Below are 26,091 nucleotides of genomic sequence, written 5' to 3' on the forward strand. Positions count from 1 at the left end.
CCCTGCAGGGGAGTGGCACTCACCCTGTGCCACCTCCAGGGCTCTGGGAAGGACTTTATCCCTCCTGGAGGGGCTCCAAGCACCCTTGGGACTCACCCTCTCTCTCCTGCACCCCGCAGAAGCTTCCCCCGAAGCCCAGGCACGGCACTGGGAGCAGCTGGATGCCTTGGGGTGGTCCTGCTGCTCAGGGAGAGCCCACCAAAGGTGCAAAGCCAGCCCGTGATACCTGAGAAAGTGCCGTTTTAACGGGATAACACCTTTCCCCCGCAGCTCCCGGTGGCTCCAGCAGCAGGAATAAAGCCCAGCACAATAGAACAGTCTTTAGCTGGGAGGCAGCCGGGGCTCCCGCCCTTCATTTCGGCTCCAGAAGACAAGGATCCCATTAACGGGAGCTCCCGGTTCCCAGCCCGGGGCAGTTAAACACAACCCCGGCCCTTTCCTGACACTTCCGAGCACGGGAGGGAAATGCCGGGGCTGGAACTGGAGGAGAACCCCCCTCCCTGCTCCCAGCTGACCTGAGCAGCCACCTTGGGTGGCCTGGGAATGCCTCCTGGCTCCAGGGCTGGCCTCCAGCACCAGGATCCCACCAGGGATGCTGAGGCCACTGAGGCTCTCCTGTGCCCTCAGGGGTGGGGACACAGCTTTCCCACTGAAATCCTGCCCCCGATGGAAAATCTCCAATGGCTCAGCAGCTTCTGATTTCCCCAGTGGGGTCTGTCCTGCCTGGGATGGTGATTGGGGGGTGATCTCTCCCTGTCCTTATCCCAGTCCATGAGCTTTTCCTTATTATTTTTTCCCCTTGTGGTTGAGAGGAGGAGCTCATCCTGGGATGAGCTTCAAGGTCCCTTCCAACCCAAAGCCCTCTAGGATTATGAAAGCCCAGCTCACAGTGCTCCAGCTGCTCATTCCCAATCCATCAGCGCCACTTGTCATTCCTGCCCCTTCCTGCACTCCAGGCACTGCTGCTGACCCAGGACCTACCTCGGGTTCCCTCCATCTCCAGCTTTGGAACGTGCATTGGAAGCTGTGCCCAGATTTTGTTTGAACTGGACTGGAAAACTTCCCTTCTCCCTCTCCAGGTTGGAGCCAGACCGGTTTGGAACCTCCTGCACCTTCTCATCCAAACAGCTTCCCCTTCCCAGCCGTGGATCCCCAGCTCCTCCCAAGCACTGCCCACCCTCGGGCTCCAAAGAGCGTCCCAAAAAGCAGAGGAACCTGAAAGCAGAGAAGAAATGAAGCAGCCCCTGCCTCCAGCCTGATCCAGGGAAAGCTCTGGGAGCCAGAGAGTGATCCCTGTGGTCAGGCTGCCAGCCCAGGAACCGGGAGATGCTCCAAGGCTGTCCCGCTCCCCATCCCCTTCCCTGTGCACCGGGGCCAGTTGTCTGGAACAAAAGGGGCTCTGTTCAAATGCACCTTTGAGATCCATGCAAGCCCTGCCAGGGGACATCCCACTCACCTGGAATGGGCTCCTCTGGCCTCCAGGGCATTCTGTGGATGGAACCCTGTGACTCCCATGTCCCTGAGATCCACCAAAAATTGGGATTTTTCAGAGAAAAATGGAACTTTTATGAGAACGAGATTTTTTTGGGAAGAAAGTAGGGGTTTTCTGGGAGTTAAATGAAGATTTTTTGGGAGAGAAGTGGTTTTTTGGGTGTAAAATGTTTTTTTTTGGGGGGGGAATGGGGGGCTGGGGAAAAAAATAGGCTTTTTGTGGGAAGGAAACTAGGATTTTTTTCTGATGGGTGGAAAATGAGGATTTTGGGAGGGAGAAATTGGGATTTTTTTGGGGGGGAAATGGGGTTTTCAGGGAGGGAAAGGCCAAGAACCCCCAGGGACACGAGCAGGGACAGGAGGAGCAGGAGGAGGGTGAACATTTCATGGAATAGCTGAGGGAAAGGAAAAGTCAGGATTTCAATCCTGTTTAACCCAGGGCAGAGCTGAGATCTCTGGAGAACACCCAGAACGTCCTGGGGCTGCTCCAGCTGGATTCTGTGGATGCAGGAGGGACGTGGGAGGGGAGCCAAGGGGTGACAAAGGGTGACAAAGCCAAAAGGGGGACAGGGGACAAATCTCCCCGTGCCCTTCAAGGGTGGATTTTAACACTGGGGAGCTCTGAGGGGCTTGTGGGGACAAACACCACCTGAGCAATCCAGGAGTTTTCAATCCAGGCATTTAAAGGGAAAAGGGACCCCAGGAGCTTTCACCACGGGTCCTGGGGGACATCCTGACCCCCTTTTCCTTTGGGGATGCAGTTCCAGGAATCAGAAAACCGGAGTGGCAAACACAAAGGGTTCTGCCAACACACCCAAGTGCCATGGGCTGGTGAGAGAGAACAAAACACCTCTCCTCTTCCTCCCCAGCTCCCCTCATTCCTCTCCCAAACCCCCCACCCTTCCCAGTGTCTGCACCTGACCTGCTGAATCCTCTGCTGGTGCTGAGGATCCATTTGGTGGGTCCAGACAGCAGAGAAAGAAACCAAGAAAAAAAAAAAAAAACCCACCCAAAAAACCATCCCCCCAAAAAACCTCCATAGAAACATCAAGCAGTGAGGAAAAATAAGGTCACTGGCACTTCATCCATGATCCAAGCAACTAAAAACCCTGGGAACAGCCTTGCAGGGGACCAAAGCCCTGCACCCAGTTGTGTCCACACGGCTGCTCTTTGCTGGTTTAGGAGTGACCAAAGCTGGAGTCTCCTGGGCAGAACACCCAAACACTCCTGACACCTGCAGCTTGCTGAAAAAAAGCATCCCTGGAGTTATTCCCGCAGGCAAAGTCACCAGGACACCCACAGGGGAGGAAACAGGTGCTTAAATTAATCCTTTCCAAAGGAACATACGCCATAAAAATGGAATTAACACCCGTGCAGATAAAACACTCCAGCTCCCTGACAGGGGGATGCTCCAACTGCGCTTTCACTTGGTCCTCATCAGATTCCTGATAGCTCTGAGGAGAATTCAGGAACCTTCTGACATTACTGAATCCCCACTTATCCTGTACCTCGTGGAGACAAGGAGAAGGAGATGTTGGGAGAAGTGGCCACAGAGGGAAAGAGGGCTCTGAAAACCTGGGAATGAGAAACAGCGGCTCCCATTTAAACAAACAAGTTATTTTAATAGCTCTGCAACTTGAACATTCAAGTGAATAACATTTTAACCTGCAGAATAACATCTAAAAATCAATGCAATAACATTTTTTAACACAATTTTAGGGTTCCAGTCCCTAAACCTTTTAAATCTGAACAAGGCATATCTGCTATTTGGGATTTGGGGGTGGATTTTTTTTTTTTTTTGGTAGGAATGTCCGTGAGTCCCAAGGCTTTTTTTTTTTTTTTTAAAGTCTTCTCTTTTCCCTCTCCTTCACTTTCTTGCAGCCTGGTTTATGCTGAGAACCATCCTCTGGATTTTTTCATCATTCCTTAAGATATTGGCTTTGACAGCACGAATCTTGTCCTGCTGGTCGTTCATCAGCTGGTCCAGCTCGGCCAGCTCAGCCTTCAGAGGTTCCAAAACACTGTCTGTGATGCTGAAAGACAACAGCAGGGTGTTGTGGGGAACTCTGAGCAGCCTCAGGTTATTTAATCCTCAAAATAAAAGGGCACTGCAACACCTGAAAGGTTTGGGCTGGGAAGGACCTTTAGCCATCCTGTTCCAGCCCTGCCACGGGCAGGGACACCTTTCCCTAGGCCAGGTTGCTCCAAGCCTTGTCCAACCTGGCCTTTAAGTTGTTCCCAACTTTCCTGAGAGAAAGTTTGGCAGAAGAAGCACAAAGGCATGGATAGGGGAGAACACTGTCCAGGAGAGATCCCCACGAGGCAACAGCAACGCTCACGTCTGGGCTCATCTGGAGCAGCTGTGGCTGCCCCTGGATCCCTGGAAGAGTTCAAGGCCAGGATGGGGCTTGGAGCAACCTGGGATGGTAGAAGGTGTCCCTGCCCATGGCAGGGGGTGGGATGGGATGATTAAGGAATGCCCCCTGAGTTCAGCCCAGCCCCCCTGAGCACACACTGACCTCTGCTCTCTCCTCAGGGCCTCCTCGTGCTGCCTGTTCTCCTGCCTCCACATCTCCAGCTCGTTCTTCATGGCATCCATGTCCTCCTGGATGTAATCCACGATCCTGCCAAGGGCTAAGGTGTTCTGGCACAGGGTCTGGATGGAGGCCTGAGGCTTCCGGATTTCTTTGGCTACCAAGTCCCTCTCTCTCTTCCTGGATCCTTCCGAAACAACCGGCTTCTCCTGAGGGAAAGGACAGACAAGGAATCCATCAAAATTAGGGGAAAATGAAGAGTGTTTGAAGGAGGTGGAACAAGTGCTTATGACAGGATGAAGTGGAAGAGAAAAACCCTGGAATCACAGAGTGGTTTCAGCTGGGATGCTCATGGGCAGGGACACCTCCCACTGTCCCAGCTTGCTCCAAGCCCTGTCCAGCCTGGCCTTGGACACTCCCAGGGATCCAGGGGCAGCCACAGCTTCTCTGGGCAGGCCTGGAAAGCAGCAGCAAGTTTTGGGAGCTCCAGCAGATGCTGGAGGGCAAAGCCTCCTCCTGGTTCTCTAAACCCCTTCTCTCCCTCCACTGTTCCACACCTGGATTTCCAGCTCCTAATGCTGGTCCCAGTAACAGCCCTGCCCAGCTCCTATACCTGGTGGTGATTCCCTGCCTTGCCCTCCTGCTAAGGGCTGGAAAACCGTGCAGGCTGCAGGTGTGGCCTCAAAAAACTCCCAAAGAATTCCTACTGCCTCCCTCCTGTGCAGCCAGCAGAGTCCCTGCGGGGCAGCTCCTGAGGCCTCTTAGGTTGCTGCAAGTTAAACAGGAATTTCCTACAGTGGGAAAGCCAGGAAGAGCAAAGGGACGCCATAAAAAGAGCAAAGTGATGCCACATTGTTAATTCACTGGAATAAGATTATTCCAGGAAAACCACCACCGTGAAGGAAAAGCCCACTGGGTTTTTTCATCCCCACCAAGAAAAAACAACCTGGTTTTTCTTTCTTTCCAACACTCCCACAGGTCAAATTCCCAAACCCAGCCCCAAGGAGCTGGAAGTGCAGCTATTTAAAGCTATTTAAGGTGTGCCAGAAAACTGGAGGGGCCCTTTTCTCTCCCCCCACAACCGCAGGGTGAACCGATTCCTGGGCACAGGTCCTGGCTGCTGGGGAAGCAGGGAGGTGGCACAGGGCTCCTCCCTGGTGCTGGGACACGGAATCCATCCCCTTCCCAACCTGGCCTGGCTTCCTGTGTGAGCCAGGGGCTGTTTGCTCAGCTGGCTTTTGGAGGCAGCAGCAGCTCCTGCCAAACTCAGAGGCTTTAGGGGGAGAGAGAGAGAGACGGAGTTTAGAAAAGCACTTTGGGGGAGATTCAAAGGCTGGGCTTGCCTTAGGTTGGGCTCGTGCTTTGCCACACACGTGGTGCAGAAGCACAGTGGGATCTGGGAGTTTACTGGGAGTTTATGCTGCAGTTGTTTCATCGGGAACAGGGCCGGGGTGACAAACGCGCCGAACTCGTGACCCTCGCTTCCGAAGGGGCTCCGGGAGCTGCTAAAAACAACACTCCCTCAACTCCCTCCCTCCCAGCAGCAGGTGTTTCATTACACCCAGCACATAAACCACGGCATTCCGTGTCTTCTGGAGCCATCCACGTGTTTGTTATCCTGTAGGATGCAGGGATGAAAGCGCTGTGCTCCCCCCGGGCTCCAGAGCCCTTCCCTCCCCATCCTAACTCCTTCCACAGGGAAGGCTTTTGATCCCTGGCACTGGGCTTTCCACAGGGAGCTGGGAGCTTTAAAGACAACCAGCACAGCTGGATCAGAGCCAGCAGCTTCCCAGGATAAAGTCCCTTGTTCTTCCCCAGTGCTCCAAACCCTCCCCACCCTCCGTTCTCCAAAGCCTCGGCCAAGAAATAAGGAATTCATTCCCAACACAACCCTGGCAGAGGGGAGAGGACTCAGCCAGCCCATTACCTGAGAGTTGGTGTCTGAAAACCCAGGGAATGCTTCCTTTTTACTTTCCAAATGCCCAGTTTGGGAATGTTTCCCCAGGGCATTCTCCTGGAAAAGCTGGCAGCCAGGACTGTGTGCTTTAGGTACAGGATACATCTAGATATAGATCTGTAAATGCACAGACCTCTAAAACAGAGCCAGCCAACAATTTGTAATATTCCCCCCCCCCCCCCCCAAAAAAAAATACAGGGCTGCCTGAAGAGCTGAAGTGGCAATAAAACACCGTGGAATGTTTGGGATGAATCAGGAAAGCACCCTTAAAGTTACACCAGCAAATGTTCCACACTAATTCTAGTGTCCCTGGAATTCCAGCAGGGTCTCTGTGCAGCTGAATTCCTCAAAACTGACATAGAAAGGGCAAAATATGGTCCCCTCCCAAGCCAGCCACAGAATCCCAGGATCATTAAGGTTGGAAAAGACTTTTTAAGGTCACCAGCCACCCTCTCTCCATTTAATTAACATTGCCAAGATCACAGAGTGGTTTATTTTGGAAGGGACCTTAAAGAACATCCAGTTCCATCCAGGGACACCTTCCACCAGACCAGGTTGCTCCAGGCTGTCCTTGAACACTTCCAGGGATGGAGCAGCCCCAATTCCACATGTCCTGCAGCCCAGGAGTGATCAGCACCAATCCCTCAGGCTTTTCACTAATTGTAAGTAATTAAGAGGGACACAAATTCATTACTGTGTCCCCCCAGCTCTCCAGTTCCAGTTTTGGGTTGAAATCCACGTGGGACACACTTGGAAATCCCCGGGAATCCTGGCAGGTGGCTCATTACAGGCAAGGTGGGTGGTTTGCTCCCTCTGCACGAAGGTGGAACTGGATATCTCCAGGAGAATGCCAGGATCTGCATTAGCCCAGGCTCTTTCATTAGGCTCTGCACCTCAACCAGCTCTCCCTTCCACACCACGACCCATAAATTATCCCCACAGAAAAGGAGGCCCCACACCACCCCCCCCTTCCCTTCGTGCTTTCCAGGAGGCACCAAGATCAACGTTTAGTTTGGATTCCCGGAAAAAGGCGCCTTTCCCATCACCAGAGCAGGAATTTTCTTTTTTTTTCTCCATCAGTGAGGGGGGGAAATTACCAACAAGGATATCCAGAAACCACCAGAATTTCTAGGAGCAGCCTTTCCTTACTTTTACAGCCACTCCTTTGTTCCCCCCCCTTTTTTTTTTTTTTTAAATTAACAGCTTTTTAAATATGCATCAAACTAATCCAAACATCCATCAAGCACTTAATGGTTTCTACAGCCCCTTTTAACTCTATTAGTGTGCCCCACTATGAAAACAGGCCCAAGCAATCAGAGTTTTATGGAGCTCCCCCATCTCCCCCCATGTCTGTCCAGGGCAGAAACTTCACTTTGGACAAGTAATTTCGATCCATTCCCTGCAAAACCAACAAGGTGGGAGCTTTTTTTTTTTTTTTCTCTCTCCTGTGTAAAATATGTTTTTCCATCATAAAGGCTGTTTTCTTTTCCTGCTTTTTACAGGGGCTGCATTTTAAGGAGACTGGAACTATCCACAAGGGAGCCCCCCAGGAGGAACTCTTTCCCAGGAACAGGGAGGGGGACAGTAAATGTGGACTCAGCTGAAAGGAGCAGGATGCTTTTCCTGCTGGTGCCAGGTATGGAGTTCAGTCCCAGGCCAAGGAGCTGGAGACACAATGTTCTTTCCCCACTGGATGTGCCAGACTCAGTCTGAGCTGGAAGGCACCACAGGACAATAAAAGAAGGCTCTTTCAAGGGGGATTTTTAATTTTTCTTTCTTCCTTTCTTTCTTTGTTTTGTTGGGGTTTTTTTGGTTTTTTTTGTTTTTTTTTTTGAAAGAAAAAATTCCTCTTTGATCCCTCTAAAAAGAGCTGGGCTTTGCACCTGGCCATGGACACCCAGCTCAGCCCCCAGAGCTGCTCTGCTTTCCCTGTGCTGGGGAGAAAAATCGTCCTGTATTTGGGGCACAATTCCACACACTCATGAAATCATGGAATTCCAGGATGGTCTGGCTTGCAAGGGACCTTAAAGCTCATCCCATTCCAGCTCCTGCCGTGGGCAAGGACACCTTCCACCAGCCCAGGGTGCTCCAACCTGGCCTTGGACACTTCCAGGGATCCAGGGGCAGCCACAGCTTCCCTGGGAATCCCAACCCTCCCCACCCTCCCAGCCAACAATTCCTTTCTAATATCCCATCTAACCCTCTGGCAGTGGGAAGCCATTCCCTGTGTCCTGTCCCTCCATCCCTTGTCCCCAGTCCCTCTCCAGCTCTCCTGGAGCCCCTTTAGGCCCTGGCAGGGGCTCTCAGGTCTCCCTGGATCCTTCCCTTCTCCAGGTGAGCCCCCCCAGCTGTCCCAGCCTGGCTCCAGCCCTGTGAATCCAGTCTGACCACACACACCCCCCAGGAGGCAACTCCAGCAGGAATTGATGCCATTAACTGATGGCACCTTGGCTGCCAGTCCTGCCCAGCCTTCCTTTCCTGCTCACCCCACTGGATCTTTCCATCCACAAGTTCCTCCTCTGGGAAAAAAAAACCCACCTTTTTTCCCATTGAAAAAGAACTTGGAATGAACCTGGTCCCTGTGGTAACCAAGCTGGGAGTCCTGGGACACACTCCCCCCTCTCCCAGGGATGGAACCACTGCATTCCCACTTCCCTCCCTCCCTTCTGGTACCACTTCCATCTGCTGCCTCGTTTGGATTTATCCTGGACCCACAGGAGAGAAGCTCCGTGGTTTTTGCGTGCAAAGGAGCCAGGACTCCAGGATTATCCCAAACCCTGGCCCTGTGTTACAACACCACTGCTTGGGGACCACATTATTTCCCCTGGGACACCCCAGGATGGTGTGGTTTGACTGGGAAACCTCTCCCAGGCACCCAAATTCTGGGATATCTCAATCCCAGTTAACACCCCTGTGCTGCAGTCGAGGGATTAGTTTTAAAACCACTGACCTGCCGAGCTTTGAACAACCACAATCAGCAATAATTATATTTCTTCTAGGCCTCCAAGTGCCCAATGTATCCCAGTTTAATTAATGGCATTGCTATTAAATTAATCCCCGGGTGCAAAGCTATCTAATAGCACTTGTTCCTCCCAGCAAACCTCCAAGCTCCTGCTTTTTCCAAAGCCCCCTCGGTGGGGCAAAGGTGGGAATTCTGGGATTTCAAGCTATTTAGTAACCTGCCCCCATTCTTCCCATACCTCAAATAAAAAGAGTGGAATCCAAAAGGGAACATCTCTTCCCTTCCCTGCTTAACACCTCTCACCTGGATCAGGACTCCAGGAAAACTACACCTTTCCTGGATCCCCCTTTCAGGGAAAGGACACCCGCCCCTGGATCCCAAAAACCTCCACGGAGCAGCTGGAAAAGCAGGACCTCCCCTGCAGGAGCAGCCCTGGCTGCTTTGGAAAGGCCATCCCCCCGATATTCCAGGGGCTCAGGGAAGTGGGAAGTCAGCAGGATTTTTCCAGCCCCAGCTGACACAGCTCCGGGCTCAAAAGGTGCCACAAAACCCAAGCAGGGATTGAATGGATGTTTGGAGAGGCTCCAAATGAGCTGGGAACACCCTGGTCGTTGGGGAAGGGACAATTGGCCTTTGCAAACGTTCTGAGGGGTTAAAAGGGCTTTTTTTTTTTTTTTTTTTAGCGTGTTCTCTCAGTCCCAAAGAAAAAAACCATCCAGAAAACGCGGCACAAACAGCAGGGGGAAGCTTCCCGAGCTTGGGAATCCATGGGACTGCGTCAAACCTGTGACCTGAACCGCTGATGCCGCTCCCAAATTTCGGCTGGAGCGATGGTCCAACAGCACCACCTAGCCAGGAATCCAGGAACAGGAACAGCTGGGCTCGTTCTCCGGGGCTCAGCAATAAGCTGAAGCATCCCCAGAGCACAATCAATCCACTTCTAACCCAGCTTTTTCTCCAGGGATCACTTGGCTGGATCCCGCCCCGTTCCTTAGAAATGTGCAGCTCTGGGATCTCTGATCCCAGAGCTGCACATTTCTAAGGAAGGGGGCGGGATCCAGCCAAGTGGATAAAGAGGGGTAATTCCTTTTTACACCCTTTACAACAACAACAAAAAACCCAGCAAACCCCAAAACTAACTCCCCTTTCACAACTACTGATTGTGGGGGGGGAAAAAAAAAAAATCACAGCAAGCAGGATAAGACTCGACAGAGGAAAAGGCTGGCTGGAAATTGGGAAAAAAACCCCCATATTTAAGGCAAAGAAAAAGGTCATGATTTCTATACTGAGTTTCAGAGTTCCTTTAAAGGAATTCCATTCCCACCTTACCCTGTCTGTTGTCTGGGAGGCCTCATAATCCTTCTTGGTTTCCAGGATTCCTTTCACCAGCCCACCTGTCAAAAAACAGGGATATTCCTCAGCCTGGCTCGGCGCCAAACTTGGGTCAAACGTCCAAATCAGACCCAACTGCTCCCACTTCTTTTAATGCAAGCAGCTTTTTAGGGCAAGGTTTTTTTAGTCAGCATTTGAAGTGTTCAGCACTTGCTTTAAACCAAGTTGATTAAATAGAAATATATATTTATAAAATAAAATCTAAATCTATATATTTTTATTTATAAAATCTAAATCTAAACCTAAATCTAGATATTTTTATGAAATCTAAATCTATATATATTTATAAAAACTAAATAAAAACTATCTATAATTATATTTATAAAATCTAAACCTAAATCTACATACCTAAATCTAAATCTACGTCTCTTTAGATTTATATTTATAAAATCTAAATCTATATTAAAAATATATATATACATATATATATAACATACCATGCTTCTGATCCTCAACCAGCTCCACTTCAGGCTCCTGAACAGGCAGGAAGAGAGATTTAGTTGGAAAATTGCTGTACAATTACTGCACTATAAAGTACAATTATTCAAAAATACTCAGCTGGAAGCTGCTAAAGTCAGTCCATTCCAGAATCCCAGAATGGTTGGCCTTGGAAGGACCTTAAAGCTCATCCCACTCCACCCCCTGCCATGGGAAGGGACACCTTTCCCTATCCCAGGTTGCTCCAGCCTGGCCTTGGACACTTCCAGGGATCCAGGGGCAGCCACAGCTTCTCTGGGAATTCCATCCCAGCCCCTCGCCATCCTCCCAGCCAAGAATTCCTTCCCAATATCCCATCTGGCAGTGGGGAGCCATTCCCTGTGTCCTGTCCCTCCATCCCTTGTCCCCAGTCCCTCTCCAGCTCTCCCGGAGCCCCTCCAGGCCCTGCCAGGGGCTCTCAGGTCTCCTCGGAGCCTCCTCTCCACTGAGCTGAACATTCCAAACAAACCAGGGAAGGATGTTCTGGGATCTGCAGCATGCCCACACCTTTATCCCCTGTGGCAGTGGCCCTGCTGCCTCCACCACAAACTGCTCATCATCATCCTCCTCCCCAGCGACCTGCTGGTCCAGGATCACGCTCGGGACGGTTTTGGCGCTGCCGCTCCTGCAGGAGACACGAGGGAAAGGGGAAGCTTTCGGGAGCTCTGCCCAGAGCAGAGCCAAACAAGCAACTCCAACTAAACAAGCGGCCGAAAGCCAAGTGCAACCCCGGGATCAGCGAGGCTGGAAAAGCCCTCCAAGGCCAACCCGCGGGTGATTCCCACCTTCACCCAGAGCCACGGGCGCTGGGGTGACCGCCCACCCAGGGCTGGTGGGGCCCAGCAGGGCTGAGGGACAGCTGCTCCCACCTTGCCCACCTTTCTGGGAGCGGGGGCTCCGAGCTCTCCTGCCGCTTCACCCGGGGAGGGGCCGGCCGGGCGCTGCCGGGGCGGGGGATGCGCCTGCAAGGACAGTGGGACAGGGGTTGGCACAGCACAGCGACCCAGCTCACCTCACCCACACCACCACCCCCCCATGGAACCCACGGAATTCACCCTTCCCAACATCCCAAACCCCCACGGGTTAACAACAGGATGAAGGATTTAAAAACAGAACCCACCTTTGCGGGGGCACCTCGGGAGGGGCTTCCCCGCCCGCGGGTCTGTCGGGAGCCACGTCCTCCACCTCCCTTCCTGCTGGGTAAAGCAACAAGAAATCGGGGGCTTGGCTGGCAAGGAAAGGGCTGATTTCTCCCATGGCAGTATTTGGAGTTTTATATCAGCACCTGGGATACGTGATCACGGAAACGCAGCACGTGCCAAGCTGCTTAAATCAGAAATAAAACCCTGTATGAAATCCTATATATCTTGGGGGGCTGCCAGTTTTTAACCAATTCAAAAGGGGACACTGAAAGATTAAATTTTAAAAAAAAAAAAAATTTAGATTTTTTAACTGAGAGGTTTCTTAATTTTTACATATTGGGAGGTTTTCATATATTAGGAGGGTTTTTTGCATACTGGGAGGGTTTTTTATATATTGGGAGTTTCCCTCAGCTGTGAAAATACAATGGCCTCACTCAGTTTTTTCAGAGGATTCTAGGATTTGAGGATTTCTTCTGCAATCCCCCCCCACTCCCCCCCAGTCCAGATATTTAATTTAATACTGACAAGGAGAAGGAGGAAGGGAGGGGAAAAAAAAAAAACATCCCATCTTGGCATTCCCAAAATGGAAAACTGACCCTGTATTAATGTGGCTGTTCAAGAACTCCCTGGAACAGATTTCAAAACATTTCCAACAGGTTTTTATTTTCAAGTGAGAACCCACAAGGTGTTTATAAACTACCTGGATAAAGTTGCTCAAAGCACTTAAACACAACCCAATCCTGTTTTGTTACAGTTTAAAACTTCTGAAATCCATAAAATAAAGGGGGGGAAAAAAGCATTGGATGCTCCCAAATAAAATGTGGAGCAAAATACAGGAGTAATACTCTAAAAGAGGCAGGAAAAGAAGTTTATTTCAGCTGAAGAAGTTTGTTTCAGCTGAAAAAGTTGATTTCAGCTAACAAACCACGTGTTTGTATCATAGAATCATAGGATGGCTTGGGTTGGAAGGGACCTTAAAGGCCCTGAACCTAAAAAAATTCAGGTTCACTAATGCATTGTTGCTCCACTGCCTCATGAGACAAAGCTGGAAATAAAGAACAGTCAATAAAATGAAGGTTAGATTGGTGATAAAGGCTGGACTTGATGCTCCTGGAGGTGTTTTCCAACCTTATTTGTTCTATGATCCTGAATATTTGGTTCTTTTACCACCTGAGGATCCCAGCTGGATCAGTAATGAACCTCTCGGGTACTCACTCCCCTTACATCCCTTCAAACTACAGAGGCACACAAACCACAAATAAATCAAACATGCACAAATATTCCAGCACAGACACATTCCAATGGACAGGGCAGCTCCAGCAGATGCCAAGGAATCCGTGGGGAAGCTCTCCCAGCCGTGGAAGGTCCCAAAAACATCCTGGCCATCCTTCTCTGCTTCCTCAGACTGGCACAGGAGGGCTGGGAAACAGCCTTTGCTCTCCCACATCCCACATCCCACATTCCTGGGATCAACTTTCCCAACTAATCAAGCATCTGGAGCCGGAGAAAACAAAAATGCAGCTTTTTTTTTTTTTCCTTCAACCTCAGCTCTCCCTCCTACATGTTGCTTCTCCAGGGCCCCAAGGAGCTGGACACAAATATCCATGTCTTTGGGAGCTAGGATCAGCTTGGAGGGGGGGGGGAAAGGGAGGGATCAGAATGCAGAGGTGGAATTGTCCTCTGGAATCCTGTAAAATGCAAACACTGAGGCTCCCAAACCTGTCCAAAAAGGCCACGTGCAGTGATTGAGTTCCTACAGAGGGACCTATTGAGGTGCAGCATTTTCCTTGGGACGCTGCCTCCTGGAAAGCTTGCCAAAGGACAGGGAAAAGAAAACAAAAGCCATTGTTTTATGAAGGAATGCACATTTTTCAACCCAGCTGTGAGTAAAGCACGAGGCAGAGGTTGGATTAAGTGTAAAGCCCCCTCCTTTAATCATTTACCTGCAGGGGTTTGATGATCCCAAAGCCCCCAGGTCAGACATTCCACGGCAGTGGGATTCCAGCTTTCCCTACCTTTGGGTTTCCCTGCGGGTGCTGCCTCAGTTCTCTGCTGTGGATCAGCAGCTCCATCCTGTGCAGTCCCACTCCTGGTGTCCACAGCTCCTGGAACAAACCATGGATGGCCAAAGGGAACCAAAGAGCCAGGGAAAAAAACTCCAAAGGAAAGGCCAGGCTAAACGCCTGACAGTATTCTTTAAGGGCGACCCCACTTTGATAAACCCTCCTGAGTGGAAATAATTCACATCCCAAGGGCACAAAGGCTCTTCCAGGGGAGTGCTGAGGGAACTCCTGACGCTCCCCCAAATTACTGGCAACTCCTTCAGTTCAAAAGCAATTTACAGATATTATTTATTAGCCTGGTCAAACAATACAATAATAAGAGCATTTGACCTCATAATTATCCCTGATTAATTCCCTAAGTTACAAGGATCAAAAGCCAAGGAACACCCAGTGGAAAAAAAGCTGAAATATTCAGTATAAGTCTGATTTTTAACTGGAGAAGAGACATTCCCTCCCAAAGAAAATGTGGGGTTTTGGGAAGGTTCAGCAACACTCAGCTATTTCTATTGACTGGTAATAGTGCCATGGGCACATTAAGTGGATGAAGATCTTCATCAGTCTAAAAAGCAGGAGTTTTTAACCAGAACTGGTGATTTTTCAACGGGCATCAGTAACAGGGGGCAGTTTATCCCCTAAACATAGACATTGAGGTGATTTCTGGACTTCTGGGCTGGAATTAAAACATCACCAACCACTGAAGGAATATTAGAATCCAGCAGGTCACTGAAATAAAAATAGGGGGAGGGGGGAAGGCATTTATTTAAAATTTCTTTGTTTGTTTTCTTAGGTAGAAATGAGGTCTGGGGAGCAGCCAGTTTCATTCCCTGTCCATGCGTTTCTCCAGGCTCTTCCTCTTGGTTTCCCATACAAGGCTTGGATTCCTTTCTCCCTGCTGTGTAAGTACTTGGAATATTCTGCAGATAATCCAGTTCCATATATTAAATATTTCGTAGATTTCAATACAAAAGCTGGGGAAACAACCAATGGAAACGAAGCACCTTGGCAGATAAATAACTGGATTCTTTGGAAAGCCTGTTTAATGTCTCTTAAACTCACTTCAAACCACCTTAAGGTTAAAACCCTCCCTTAAATCCTGCCTGGAGAGACAAAAATGCAGGTGTGAGACGGCTGCTGATGGTTGTCCCAGCTGTCAAACAGTTCCAGGGAACAAGGCCAGAGGTTTCCATCCAAAGGCACTGCAATCCATACCCGGCCCATCTTCCCTGCTCCAACTCCCACCACGAGGTCCCCCCTGGAATATCTGAAGCGTCCCAAGCTCTGGAAATCCCTCGCAAAGCTTTGCCTTGCCTTGATTTCCCCCAGCTGGCTCTTCAACTCAAAGAAAACCCAGGAGGTGGGACACAAATACGGAACGAATATCCCTGGAAATTCCTTTTTGCACTGGCCAAAAGTTCATCCCTGGGAATCCCAGAATCACTGAGGTTGGAAAAGACCTCCAAGATCGTCAGGTCCAACCTCTGGCCTTGCCTGTTTTGGTGTTTTTTTTTTTTGAAAAGTGTTATCTTTTCCTTTATAACCCCAAAAATTCCCAAAGAGCGAAGAGCAAGATTTTCAGATCCTTGAGAAATGACTGAACGGTTCAGAAAAGAAGTGAAGTTTGGATTCCCTGAGTAAATCTAGGAAGGGCAAATATAAGTGAGTGATAAAATGACCAACTTAGAGTCCGTGGCTGTAGGATTTTTATACAGAACAGCACGTTTTGCCTCACAAACCCCTTCCACCTTCCCATCCTAAGCCTTACTAAAGCACTGTGCTTTTACAAATTCTGAATTTACAAGTGTGAAATATGCCAGGAACAGCTGCAGACAAGTCAAAAAGCCCATGCAGAGAGAACACAATAATTACCAAGAGAAGAGAATTAATCCCTGCACGAGAAATGTGAGCAAACTGAACCGAATTTCACTTTTTCTGGACCAAATCCAGGCAGGAAAATTGCCTCCTGCATTCATAAATGCAGGCTGGGAGTATAAACAGAGGCCTGACAATAATAAACAAGGATATTGCAGCATTTCTGCTGTTCCTGTTCCAGCACACTGGATAGAAATAATCATATCCTGCCCATGGTTACCTTCTCCTGTGGGTTTGGAGCGTTGCCTTGATCCTTTGGTTGAAGGTTGCCTCGATGTCCCTGCAGGACTTTCACTCTGGAAAAGAAATCCCAGAAATTTATCCAACTGCAGATCTAAAAATCCTGTCATTACATCTAAAATTTACTCCTCATGCATCGAAATGATTCTCTTCAGAACTGACCCCCCCATATTTTGAGTTTGCTTCCCTCAAAGGCTGCAGGTTTTTTTTTTCCTGGATATATATCCCAGGTCAGATTTCCTAAGTGTAAAAACCAACTTCCAAATGGGAATCAGGAGTATCCAACCCTGTGGAAGTTGTGGAGCATCCATGATGCCACTGCTGCTCTTGGGATCTGATGATCTCCTGAAAGCAGTCAAATGATTCCAACCCCCTCACAACCTGCCAGGAAGTCTCCTAAATTTCCTTCCAAAACAGAAACAAGGAAAAGTGGATTTAGTTGTTTATTTACGTCAGGCAGGGGCCACAAACACCAGCTTTGCAGAGCCCCTGGCAGCAGGTGCAGGGTAAAAACTGACATTTCCTCAAAAAAAACACCCCCAAAACCCCACAATATTTACGATTTGGGGCTTTCCAAAGGGAGGGAGAAGAGGTCATTTCCCCTTTCTTAGGGATTCCCAAGCTTTGAAAAGCAGCCACTGGAGCCACTAAAGGGAAAAACACATTCTGTGGAATCCCTGACGGATGGATGGGTGGATGGATGGGTGGATGGATGGGTGGATGGATGGATGGATGGGTGGGTGGATGGGTGGGTGGATGGGTGGATGGGTGGATGGATGCTTCCCAGTTCTGAGTGATTACGGAGAGGATCCAGCAAACCATCCATTCTGCTGCTCTGGCCTCATTATTAACCTCTGAACAGCTTGAATTTCACTTTAAAACGTGAGAAAACGAGTTTTGCTGATGTTTTAACACTCATTAGATCATTCCCCCCTCCATTGATAGGTAGATAATAATAACTAAGCATAAACAAATAATAAAAAGTAAGAATGAAGCAAGTGAACAGAAACTCAATTCCATCAGCCCTCAAAAATACCTTTTCTTTTTCCCCTGCTGAGATCCCCAGGGCCAGGAGGTGTATCTGCATTTCCACCCCAAATAACAGATGTGCCAGGATCATTTTATGTAAATTAAACGGACACAAGGGGAGATCTTGACTTGCTAAGGCCGATTTCAGTGCTGTGGGTGAGGAGACTTATCAGGAAAACACCCATCAATCACCTCACACAGCGAGGTTCATCTGCACATTCAACACTTTGCAAAGACAGAAAGACTGGGAAAACCCCTCTTTTCGGAGCCTGAGCTGGAATGATGGATTTCCAACCAAAAAAAGGGGGTCATTCCCAGCAGATTTCCATGGAATGATTCTCTCTGCTGGTTTTTTTTCCTTCCACAGTTTGGTTATAAGATCCAAAGAGGCTCCAGCAGAAGGAGAAGTTCATCAAATCTGATTCAAGGGACTGTTTATTTCCAGAGCGCTGTGGTCCGGAGGGCACCAATAAAACTCATTTTCCCAGTGGCCAAAAGGGACAGGATATTAAAAAAAAACCCTTTAGCCAAGAGTTTCAGCAGCCACAGGAAACAGGGAGGAGCCTTTTCCAAGGTGTTTGGCCTCAGGGATAAACTGGGGAGCCTGTCCTGTTCCCCTTCCAGCCCAGGAGCACCAAGTGCTCCGTGACCGCCAGCACCTTCTGTGCAAAGGCAAAGACATCCTGATTATTGAGAAGGTCAAAAAAAGCCATTTTTAATATGATTTTTTTTTTTTTTTTGGTTTTACCCAAGGTGGAATGAGAGCGAACAGAACAACCCCAACCCTGATCCCAAACTGTGGAATTAAAGAGCCAGCCCTGAGGCAGCTTCTGATGGCCACGTGTTGCCCAAATGTCTCTTAATTCCTGCTTGTGCTTGCTTTCTTCTAGCTCCAGAAAATTAGAGATACCCACGGGATGACTATTGCACAACACACAGAGTTGCTTTTCAGGGACAGAAAAATACATTGAAATTAAAAAAAAAAAAAAGTAATAATAAAGTCAAGCTGTCAAAATTTAAGTAGATTTTAAAGCTTGGATAATCAGCAACGAGACAAATTAAGACTTTGCACCAACGCACAGAGAATCTTATTAAGATCCTTAATTTTACAGGAGCAAAGCCAGGGGCTAAACTTTGAAGGCTTTGCTGCACATGTAGAACACGAATTTAAAAAAAAAAAAAAAAAGGTTGAATTGATTTGTTTTTTAAAGGAAACCCAGAGAAAAGCTAAAAAGGTTTAATCTCAATTTTGCCTTCCACAACCTTAAAGATCAGGAACCTTTTGTCCTGCACTGCTTTAAAGGGTGTGTTTGCATCACCCAAAAAAACCCCCCACAATAAACCAGCAGCCTCTGCTCTTACACAAGCAAAGAGAGGCAGGAATGTCCTCTAGATCTCAGGGAATAAAACCCACTTCCAAGCCCTGGAATCCCTCCCAAAAGCACTTCAGAGGGGAAATGAAACTTGACTGCCCCCGTGGATGCTCGTGGTGCCCAAGAGCACGACGAGAGCTCGGGATGAGGCTCCCAATTTCCAGCAGAGCCCCCACCTGCAGGAAGTTTGACTTGGCCAGGAATATTTGCTTGGGGCTTAAAAAAAAAAAAAACCAAAATAAACCAAACCAAAACAAAACAACAAAACCTATTTTATAAGCTCTGCCTCCAAGTGGCAGTAATTTTAAAGGTTTGCTTGGATCGCAGCCAAGGAAGAGCTGTGGATTTGTCACCCAAACTGGTGTTAAAGGCATAAGAATAAAAAAAAACAAACCAACAGCTTCCCAGGGAAGATCCTGAGGAATAAGGAGAACCCCCAGGGCAGGGGGTTGGAAGGAGATGAGCTTTAAGGTCCCTCCCAACCCGAGCCACTCTGGGATTCTGGGGACTTGGAACAAACAAATCTTTCCCCTGGAGCACCCAACACATCAGCACCCAGGAATTAAATGTGGAAAATGGAATAAACTGAGAGCATTTTTAATAAATAAATAACCAACCAACCAACCAACCAGACAAGCATCTGTTCTGTGCTGTTTACAGCCCTAAAAACTTGTTATCTACCTACCTTTCCATCAAAATCTTTCCCAGGAGACTCCCAAATCATTCTAAGGTGCAACACTGTCAATATTCCTGCATTTCCCACTACTGACCTCATTATCTGGCTGGCACTTGCTGTCTTTAGTTGGCCTCTGTGCTTTCCTAAGTGTGGATTCCTCAGGATCTGTGGGCTGCAAAAGGAACGAGCTGGTTTAGATTCCAGGGGCTGAGATTTACCAAAATTAAGCTCCCTCCTAACACAGAAGTATCTTTGATGCCCATTAATCCTAAATTTCTGCCATGAAGAGAACAGAAGAGGAGAACAGGAATTATTTAGGGGAGAAAGAGAAGGTAAGAAGAACAACAAAACGAAAGGCAGTGAAGAGATGGCTCTAAAGGAAGTTTAGGATTTATAATCAGGGAATCCCAGAATGGTTTGGGTTGGAAAGGACCTTACAGACCAACCCCTTCCAGCCTTCTGACAGGCTGGGAGAGCTGGGGATGGAGAAAAGAAGACTCCAGGGAGACCTGAGAGTCCCTTGCAGGGCCTAAAGCGGCTCCAGGAGAGCTGGAGAGGGACTGGGGACAAGGGATGGAGGGACAGGACACAGGGAATGGCTTCAAACTGCCAGAGGGCAGGGAGTGATGGGATATTGGGAGGGAATTGTTCCCTGTGAGGGTGGGAAGGGATTGGGATGGGATTCCCAGAGAAGCTGTGGCTGCCCCTGGATCCCTGGAAGTGTCCAAGGCCAGGTTGCAGCAACCTGGGCTGGTGGAAGGTGTTCCTGCCCACGGCAGGGGGTGGGACTGGATGGGGTTGAAGTCACCCCCACAAGAATCCAGATGGGCTTCCCAGCAGTTCTCCCAATTAAAAAGAAAAAAACAAAAGACAAAAAGCCAAGCAGCTTAATCTAAAAAGCCAGAAAAAAAAAATAATACAGAAGTGCAACCCCAGGCTTTGTGTCCTGCTCCCGAATCCACCCCAGAACCTTCCCCTCAGGAGAGGAGCTGCTGCTGCAGGGAGGACTGGATTGCTAAAGGGGCAGAAATACAACCAGAGGGGGTCACTGGAACAACCACAGCAAGGGCAAAGTTCTTCTCTGCACTGACACTGCCCTTACCTTCCTCTCTGCTCTCTCCTTGCCGCGTTCCCAGAGATGCTCCTCGTCCTTCTCCTTGTCCCTGTGTCTGTCCCGGTCTCTTCCTCTCTCTCTGTCCTTCTCTCCTTCCCTGTCCTTGGCCTTCTCTTTGCCTCTTCCTTTCACTCTGTCCTTTTCTCTTTCTCCTTCATGTTTTTTCTCTGCTTCCTGTCCTTTCTCACGTTCCAGATCATTTTCTGCATCCCCTTTTCCTTTGCTTTTTTCTGCTTCTCGTCCTTGCTTGGTCGTTTTTCTGCTCCTTTCCCTTTCTTGTTTTTCTCCTTCCCTCGAGGTCTCACGTTCAGGCTCTTGGTGCCTCTCTTTATTATCCTTCTGCTTCTCACCTTCCTTCTCCCTTTCTCTGCCCTCTCTGGGTTTGCTGTCTCTGCTCGAGCACCTGTCTTTGATTTCAGGGTCTCTCCTGCCCTAAAAACAAAGTCAACACTCCAAATGAATTCCAGAATTCCAGTGTCACTCAGTGACTTTACACAGACAGCAATACAAGTTAGAAAAACCCAACCAAATAAATAATACCCGCAAAAAAAAAAAAAAAAAAGGCAAATTCTACCTCCTTTTCCCTGTGGCTTTTTGGTTCTTCTGGTTTGGACTCCCTGCTTTCTTTCTCTCGAGGTTTGGAGGACGGAGGTTTCCCTTTAGGATCAGCTCTTTCCCCAGCTAAGACCCTTTTCACAGCAGCGTCACTGGAGAGCTGCAAGGAACGGGAAAACAGCAGGGAAATGAGGGAATTCTTTTAGGAAATGTCTCCTTTTTTCCTGACTCTGTGATCAGCATGACCTGGGGGTTGGGGTTTTCTCCTGGGTTTGCTGCTGTTGTTGTTATAAATAAAGGGCTTTTTTTTTTTTTCCTCCTTCACACAATTCATCAGAGAAGAGGCCTCTGAGACCACTGAATTCTTTCCCAGGAGCTCTTTTATATCAAACACCTCCCTTTAAGGTCCTAATTAATGAATTCTTGTCATAATTCCATTAAATGGACCAGAACTAGAGAAACTTATAGTGCTTCTTTTTTTCTTAAAATCACCCAGTGTTGGATCTGCATCCACTCTCAGGCCACTCCACTGTCCCCCAGTACCTGTTCCATCATTTTCCTTCCAGGGAATTTTCCTCCCTGAAGCAGGAATAGCTTTGTGATCACTCCACTGAGGTTGACTCCTGATTCTCTCCTGGTTTGTCAGTGCACATATTTATCAATATTCCCCTTCCCTGACCTCAAGCAATTCATAAGGGATTAACACAGCTAATTAAAACAAAATAATTTCAATTATTAGCAGGTAAAAATAATGCAAAGCAAACTGCCAGGCAGCCTGTAAACACTGCAATACTTCACTGCTAAACAAACACCATTTCTCCACACTCATTAATTCAGGGGGCTCTGAAATATCTTTGTTTTGAAGGGTATTTTTGAAGGGTTTTGAAATACCTTTGTATTTCAAAAATCTCTGTAACACTTTGAGGTAATTTTTCAATTTTTATTTTTAAATTTTAATTTAATTTTAATTTGATTTTATTTAATTTATTATATTTACTATTTGATATTATATTTAATATTATATTTATATTATATTTATTATATATTATAAAAATATAATATAAATAATATAATATAGAAATAAATGTAGAATACATATGTTATATTTAATATTATATTTAATTTTTTTATTTAATTTTAAATTTAATTTATTTTTTTTATTTTAATTTTTTTAAGCATTACTTTTAACCAGGAGTTTATTTTACCAGGAGTAATTCCACGCCAGAATGCAATAATTCAGTGTAAGAGCTGCCCCTGCAGTTGTTTTCAACCACTTATCAAACATTCCCTTTGCTGCATTTCCATATTCAAAAAAGGTTCGATGGAAAGATGACTTTTGTTCCAGAATTAACTGGGAAGAACAAGGCAAGGGGAGCTGCTGGGTCACCCATAAAGCCCAACCAAACTGCTCCGATGCCACGGGGTGCACAGGGAGTGGGGTCCCACCTTGTTCAAACAACACTTCCCAATGGCCTGCAGGAACTCGTTGGTTTTCTCTGGCTCGTGCCCAGCCACGACACGCACCGGCTTCACTGCCAGCGGCTCCCCCGTCACCAGCACCACCACGTCGATGGCCTTCTGAAGGAAGTTGATTTTGGAGTCTTTATCCTGCCAAAAGAGCAGAGTCAGAGGTGTTTTTATTTTTGGGGTTCAGAACTGCGCTCCACAACCTGCCCCGAGGTCCCTTGGGCGGAGCTTACGTCGTGGAAAAGCAGAAGGAAAAAATAAACAGCAAATAAAGAAATTAAAACTTTATTGGAGGGTTTCTGGCCCAGAGAATGAAATCCTGGCGTGAAGGAGAAAATCCAGCAGGGAGAAAATAGGGGTTTGTTAATAAAATGTAACAAAATCTTCCCTCCATTCAGAAATGAAAAGGAAGGGGAAGAAATTCTGCAGCCTCCTATTAAATAGTTGTCCATCCTTCCTGAAATCCAATAATTTGTGGGAGGAGACAGGACATTATTCTAAACCAAACGTGTTTTCAAACAAAGACCCAAACTCTCCTCCTCCATCCTCATCATTTCCAGGAGTTATCTGAGTATTCTGTCTGTACGAAATCCTCATGGACCATACAGATTTTTTACATTTATATATATATACACAAAATATTTATATATATGTATATATACACACAAAATACTTATATATATATGCAAAATATTTATATTTATAAAATTATGTAAACAGATTATATAAAAAGTTATATAAAAGATGGTGTAAAAAAAATGACAAGATCAAGCCTGACATCCAATATTTGCATTTATAAGATAACATTTTACTAGACCTTAAAAGATGAACCTCCCTGATAACCACAGAGTGCCACCCAGTGCAGCTGGTGCAGGAGGTGTATTTCTTCCAGACAAATCCCAACAACTAAGGAATCCAACTGATTTCAACCCTCCTGCTGATAACTCAGCTAAAAATGACTCTCCTGGTCTGCCCCTCCAACAGAAATCCCAGCAGGGGAGCAGCCAAGTGCTCCTCCTGAGCAGTGGGTTTGGGATGGGGAACACAACCTGGACACATCTTCCCCCACGCTCCAGGACTGGGATCTCCTCTGCAAAACCACCTCATGGACTGGGGAAAGAAATTCTCAGGGAGGTGCAACTTCCCTTCTGGCACAGGAAACACGAAGACTTACCCAGGGGCAGCTGGGAAATGGATGAACAAGGACAGCACCAGCAAAAAAAGAACAATCCGCTTACAAATAACTTTTAGTTCTCCTGACAGCTCTAAGAACAGCCACAGAAATAGATGCACACGTTAGAGCAGTAACTGCCTGCAACAAGTGCCTCAAACATGCAAGAAGTGGCTGGAGGGAGGAGAAATTGGGCTCCCAGACCTGGTATTTCAGTTGCTACATTAAACAAAAACCAAAGACAGATCCCTGGTGCAGAACACGGAAAAGGCCAAAAGAACCTCGTGGCAGCCTTCAAAGAAGAGATATTTTAAAGCTAAGGAAGTTAGGAAGTCTCAGACCCACCTTAACATTGTCTGACTTCAACTCAAAATCGGTGTAAAGTCCTTTCAGGAAACCTGTCACCCTGATTACCTAAAAAACAGGAGAGAAGGAGCAGGTTAAGAACACTTCAAGCAATAAATTAGTAAGTAACAAACAGTAATACAGCTCCTGGGGAGGGCTTTCCCAACCTCAGTCATTCTGGGATTCTGGGACTAAATTTCCACCCATCCGCTGTTATGAACTGCACAACAGAAATGTCTGGTCACCGTTTAAAGAACAATAATAACGACACAGAGAGAGCACAGGATCTTCAGCAGAGATGGAGCCTGGTCCCCACACAAACATGTTCTGAATGTTATTGATTTTTTCCTGTATCGTTCATTTTTCACGTCATTCACCGGCCGTTTAATACCACTTATTAGATCTGAAGCTTCAGGACGTTTAAAACTTTGGGATGCGGACACGCTGATCACACGACCAGATGCTCTCGCTTTTATCTCCAGGGAAATTTCCCCCTCCAGCTCCTGCCCAACAGCCAAGGGCGTGTCAGTGATCCCAGAGCTGCCCGTTTCCAAGGCATGGGGTGCGATCCAGCAAGGTGGATAAAGAGGGGTAATTCCTAGTGGATTTACGGGCGGGAACCTAAAGGCGTTTTCCTGGGTTTTGGAAGGATTTGGTTTCTCCGTTCACAGAATCATCACAGCCGGGTTTGGGCTGGGACGGACCTTAAAGCTCATCCCACTCACGGGCGGGGACACCTCCCGCTATCCCAGGCTGCTCCCACCCGGCCTTGGGGGCACTTCCAAGGATGGAGCAGCCACAGCATCCCCGGGGAATCCCATCCCCACCTTCCCAATATTCCTTCCCGATATCCCACCCAACCCTGCCCTCTGCCAGCGAGAATCCCTTTTCCCCATCGCCCCGCGTTTCCCCCAACCCCTCGGCCCAGGGCAGTGCCCGAGGGTGTCCCAGGGGTGCCGTGTCCCCCCGGGGGTCGCGCCGTGTCCCACCTCGGCGATGAGGTCGTGCAGGTATCGGAAGGGGGGCTTGTTGAGCAGCGCGTCCGTGAGCGGCGGCTTGCGGATCACCTGCCCCAGGCTCTCCCGCGTCCGCCGCGCCACCGCCTCGTTCATGGCGGCGGCCCCGCGGCCCGGCGCTCAGCCGGGGCTCATCCCAAGGGGATCCGGCCGGGAGCGAGCAGGGAGGGATTCCAGCCGGGATCGCCCCGGCAATCCAGCCGGGATCGCCCCGGCAATCCAGCCGGGATCGCCCCGGCAATCCAGCCGGGATCGGCCGCGCTCCCGGCGTGCCCCGCGCTGCGCATGCGCGCGGCCCGTTGCTAAGGGCAGCGCGGCCATGGCAACCGCAGCGCCCAGAGGGGGAAAACCCGCCTGGAATGGGCCCCGAACCCGCCCGGGAGAATCAGGGAATAAATAAATAAACGCTACGGCCCGGGGAGGGGGGGATAACAGCGGGGAGAGCGGGGGTTTGCAGGGCGGTGACGGTGTACTTTATCCCTAAAGGGTGTTCCCGCGATCCCGCCGCTGTGAGCCGGCACGGCAAGGACGCGGAGATGCTGGAGCGAAGCCAGGGGAGGCTCCGAGGTGTTCCCCCCTTGGGATGGAATTCCCAAAGGAGCTGGGGCTGCCCCGTCCCTGGAAGCGTCTAAGGCCAGGGTGGACGGGGCTTGGAGCCACCGGGGCTGGTGGAAGGTGTCCCTGCCCTGTCCCTTCCAACCCCGTCCAGGCTGGGATTCTGGGGCTGCTGAGAGCCACAGGACAGCCCAGGCTGGATATTTTCCATAACATCCAAATCAAACCTCCCCTGGCACAGCTTGAGGCCGTTTCCTCTCCCGTCCCTTGTTCCCCCGGGAGCAGAGCCCGACTCCACCTGGATTCACCCTCCTGTCAGGGAGCTGTAGAGAGCATTAAAAATCACCCCTGAGAGACAGGAAAGAGTTTGAAAGTCACTGACTTGGTAACTAGAGTCTGTATTAAGATTAAATTACACAGAAAAAGTTTTAATAAACAAAAATGAAGGATCAGCCCATTTGCTTTCCAGTAAACACCAGACTGTGCTTCTGAAAATGGGGAAAAAAAAACACACTAAAAGAACTTTAACTTGCATCAGAATCCCAATTCTCCAGCTGAACCCAGGTCTCTGCACAGCGCAATCCCAATCCTGAGTTGGGAACACCTCACACAGAGATGGGAATGTTGGCTTAGGAACCGACTGGAACATTAAAGCTAATTAAG

The 26,091-nt window shown here is 48.5% G+C and overlaps 1 protein-coding gene across 1 annotated transcript; it reads right to left on the minus strand.

Moving 5' to 3' along the window:
• Positions 1–3,092: 3,092 nt before the first annotated feature.
• TRAF3IP1 (TRAF3 interacting protein 1) lies at positions 3,093–25,020 on the minus strand. The gene is made up of 15 exons (XM_027907416.1): positions 24,847–25,020; positions 23,858–23,926; positions 22,321–22,482; positions 20,894–21,034; positions 20,308–20,751; positions 19,300–19,377; positions 16,108–16,183; positions 13,971–14,060; positions 11,934–12,006; positions 11,692–11,775; positions 11,321–11,438; positions 10,774–10,810; positions 10,274–10,338; positions 4,011–4,234; positions 3,093–3,524 (listed from the first exon to the last, which is right to left on the minus strand). Exons 1-15 carry the CDS (start codon positions 24,967–24,969, stop codon positions 3,359–3,361), a joined length of 1,950 nt encoding a protein of 649 aa, XP_027763217.1. The 5' UTR covers positions 24,970–25,020; the 3' UTR covers positions 3,093–3,358.
• Positions 25,021–26,091: the final 1,071 nt, after the last annotated feature.

This window comes from Empidonax traillii, unplaced genomic scaffold, assembly GCF_003031625.1.
Source record: "Empidonax traillii isolate 1590-97213 ecotype Southwest subspecies unplaced genomic scaffold, ASM303162v1 scaffold1454:size153018, whole genome shotgun sequence".
In the NCBI taxonomy this organism is placed as follows: Eukaryota; Metazoa; Chordata; class Aves; order Passeriformes; family Tyrannidae; genus Empidonax; species Empidonax traillii.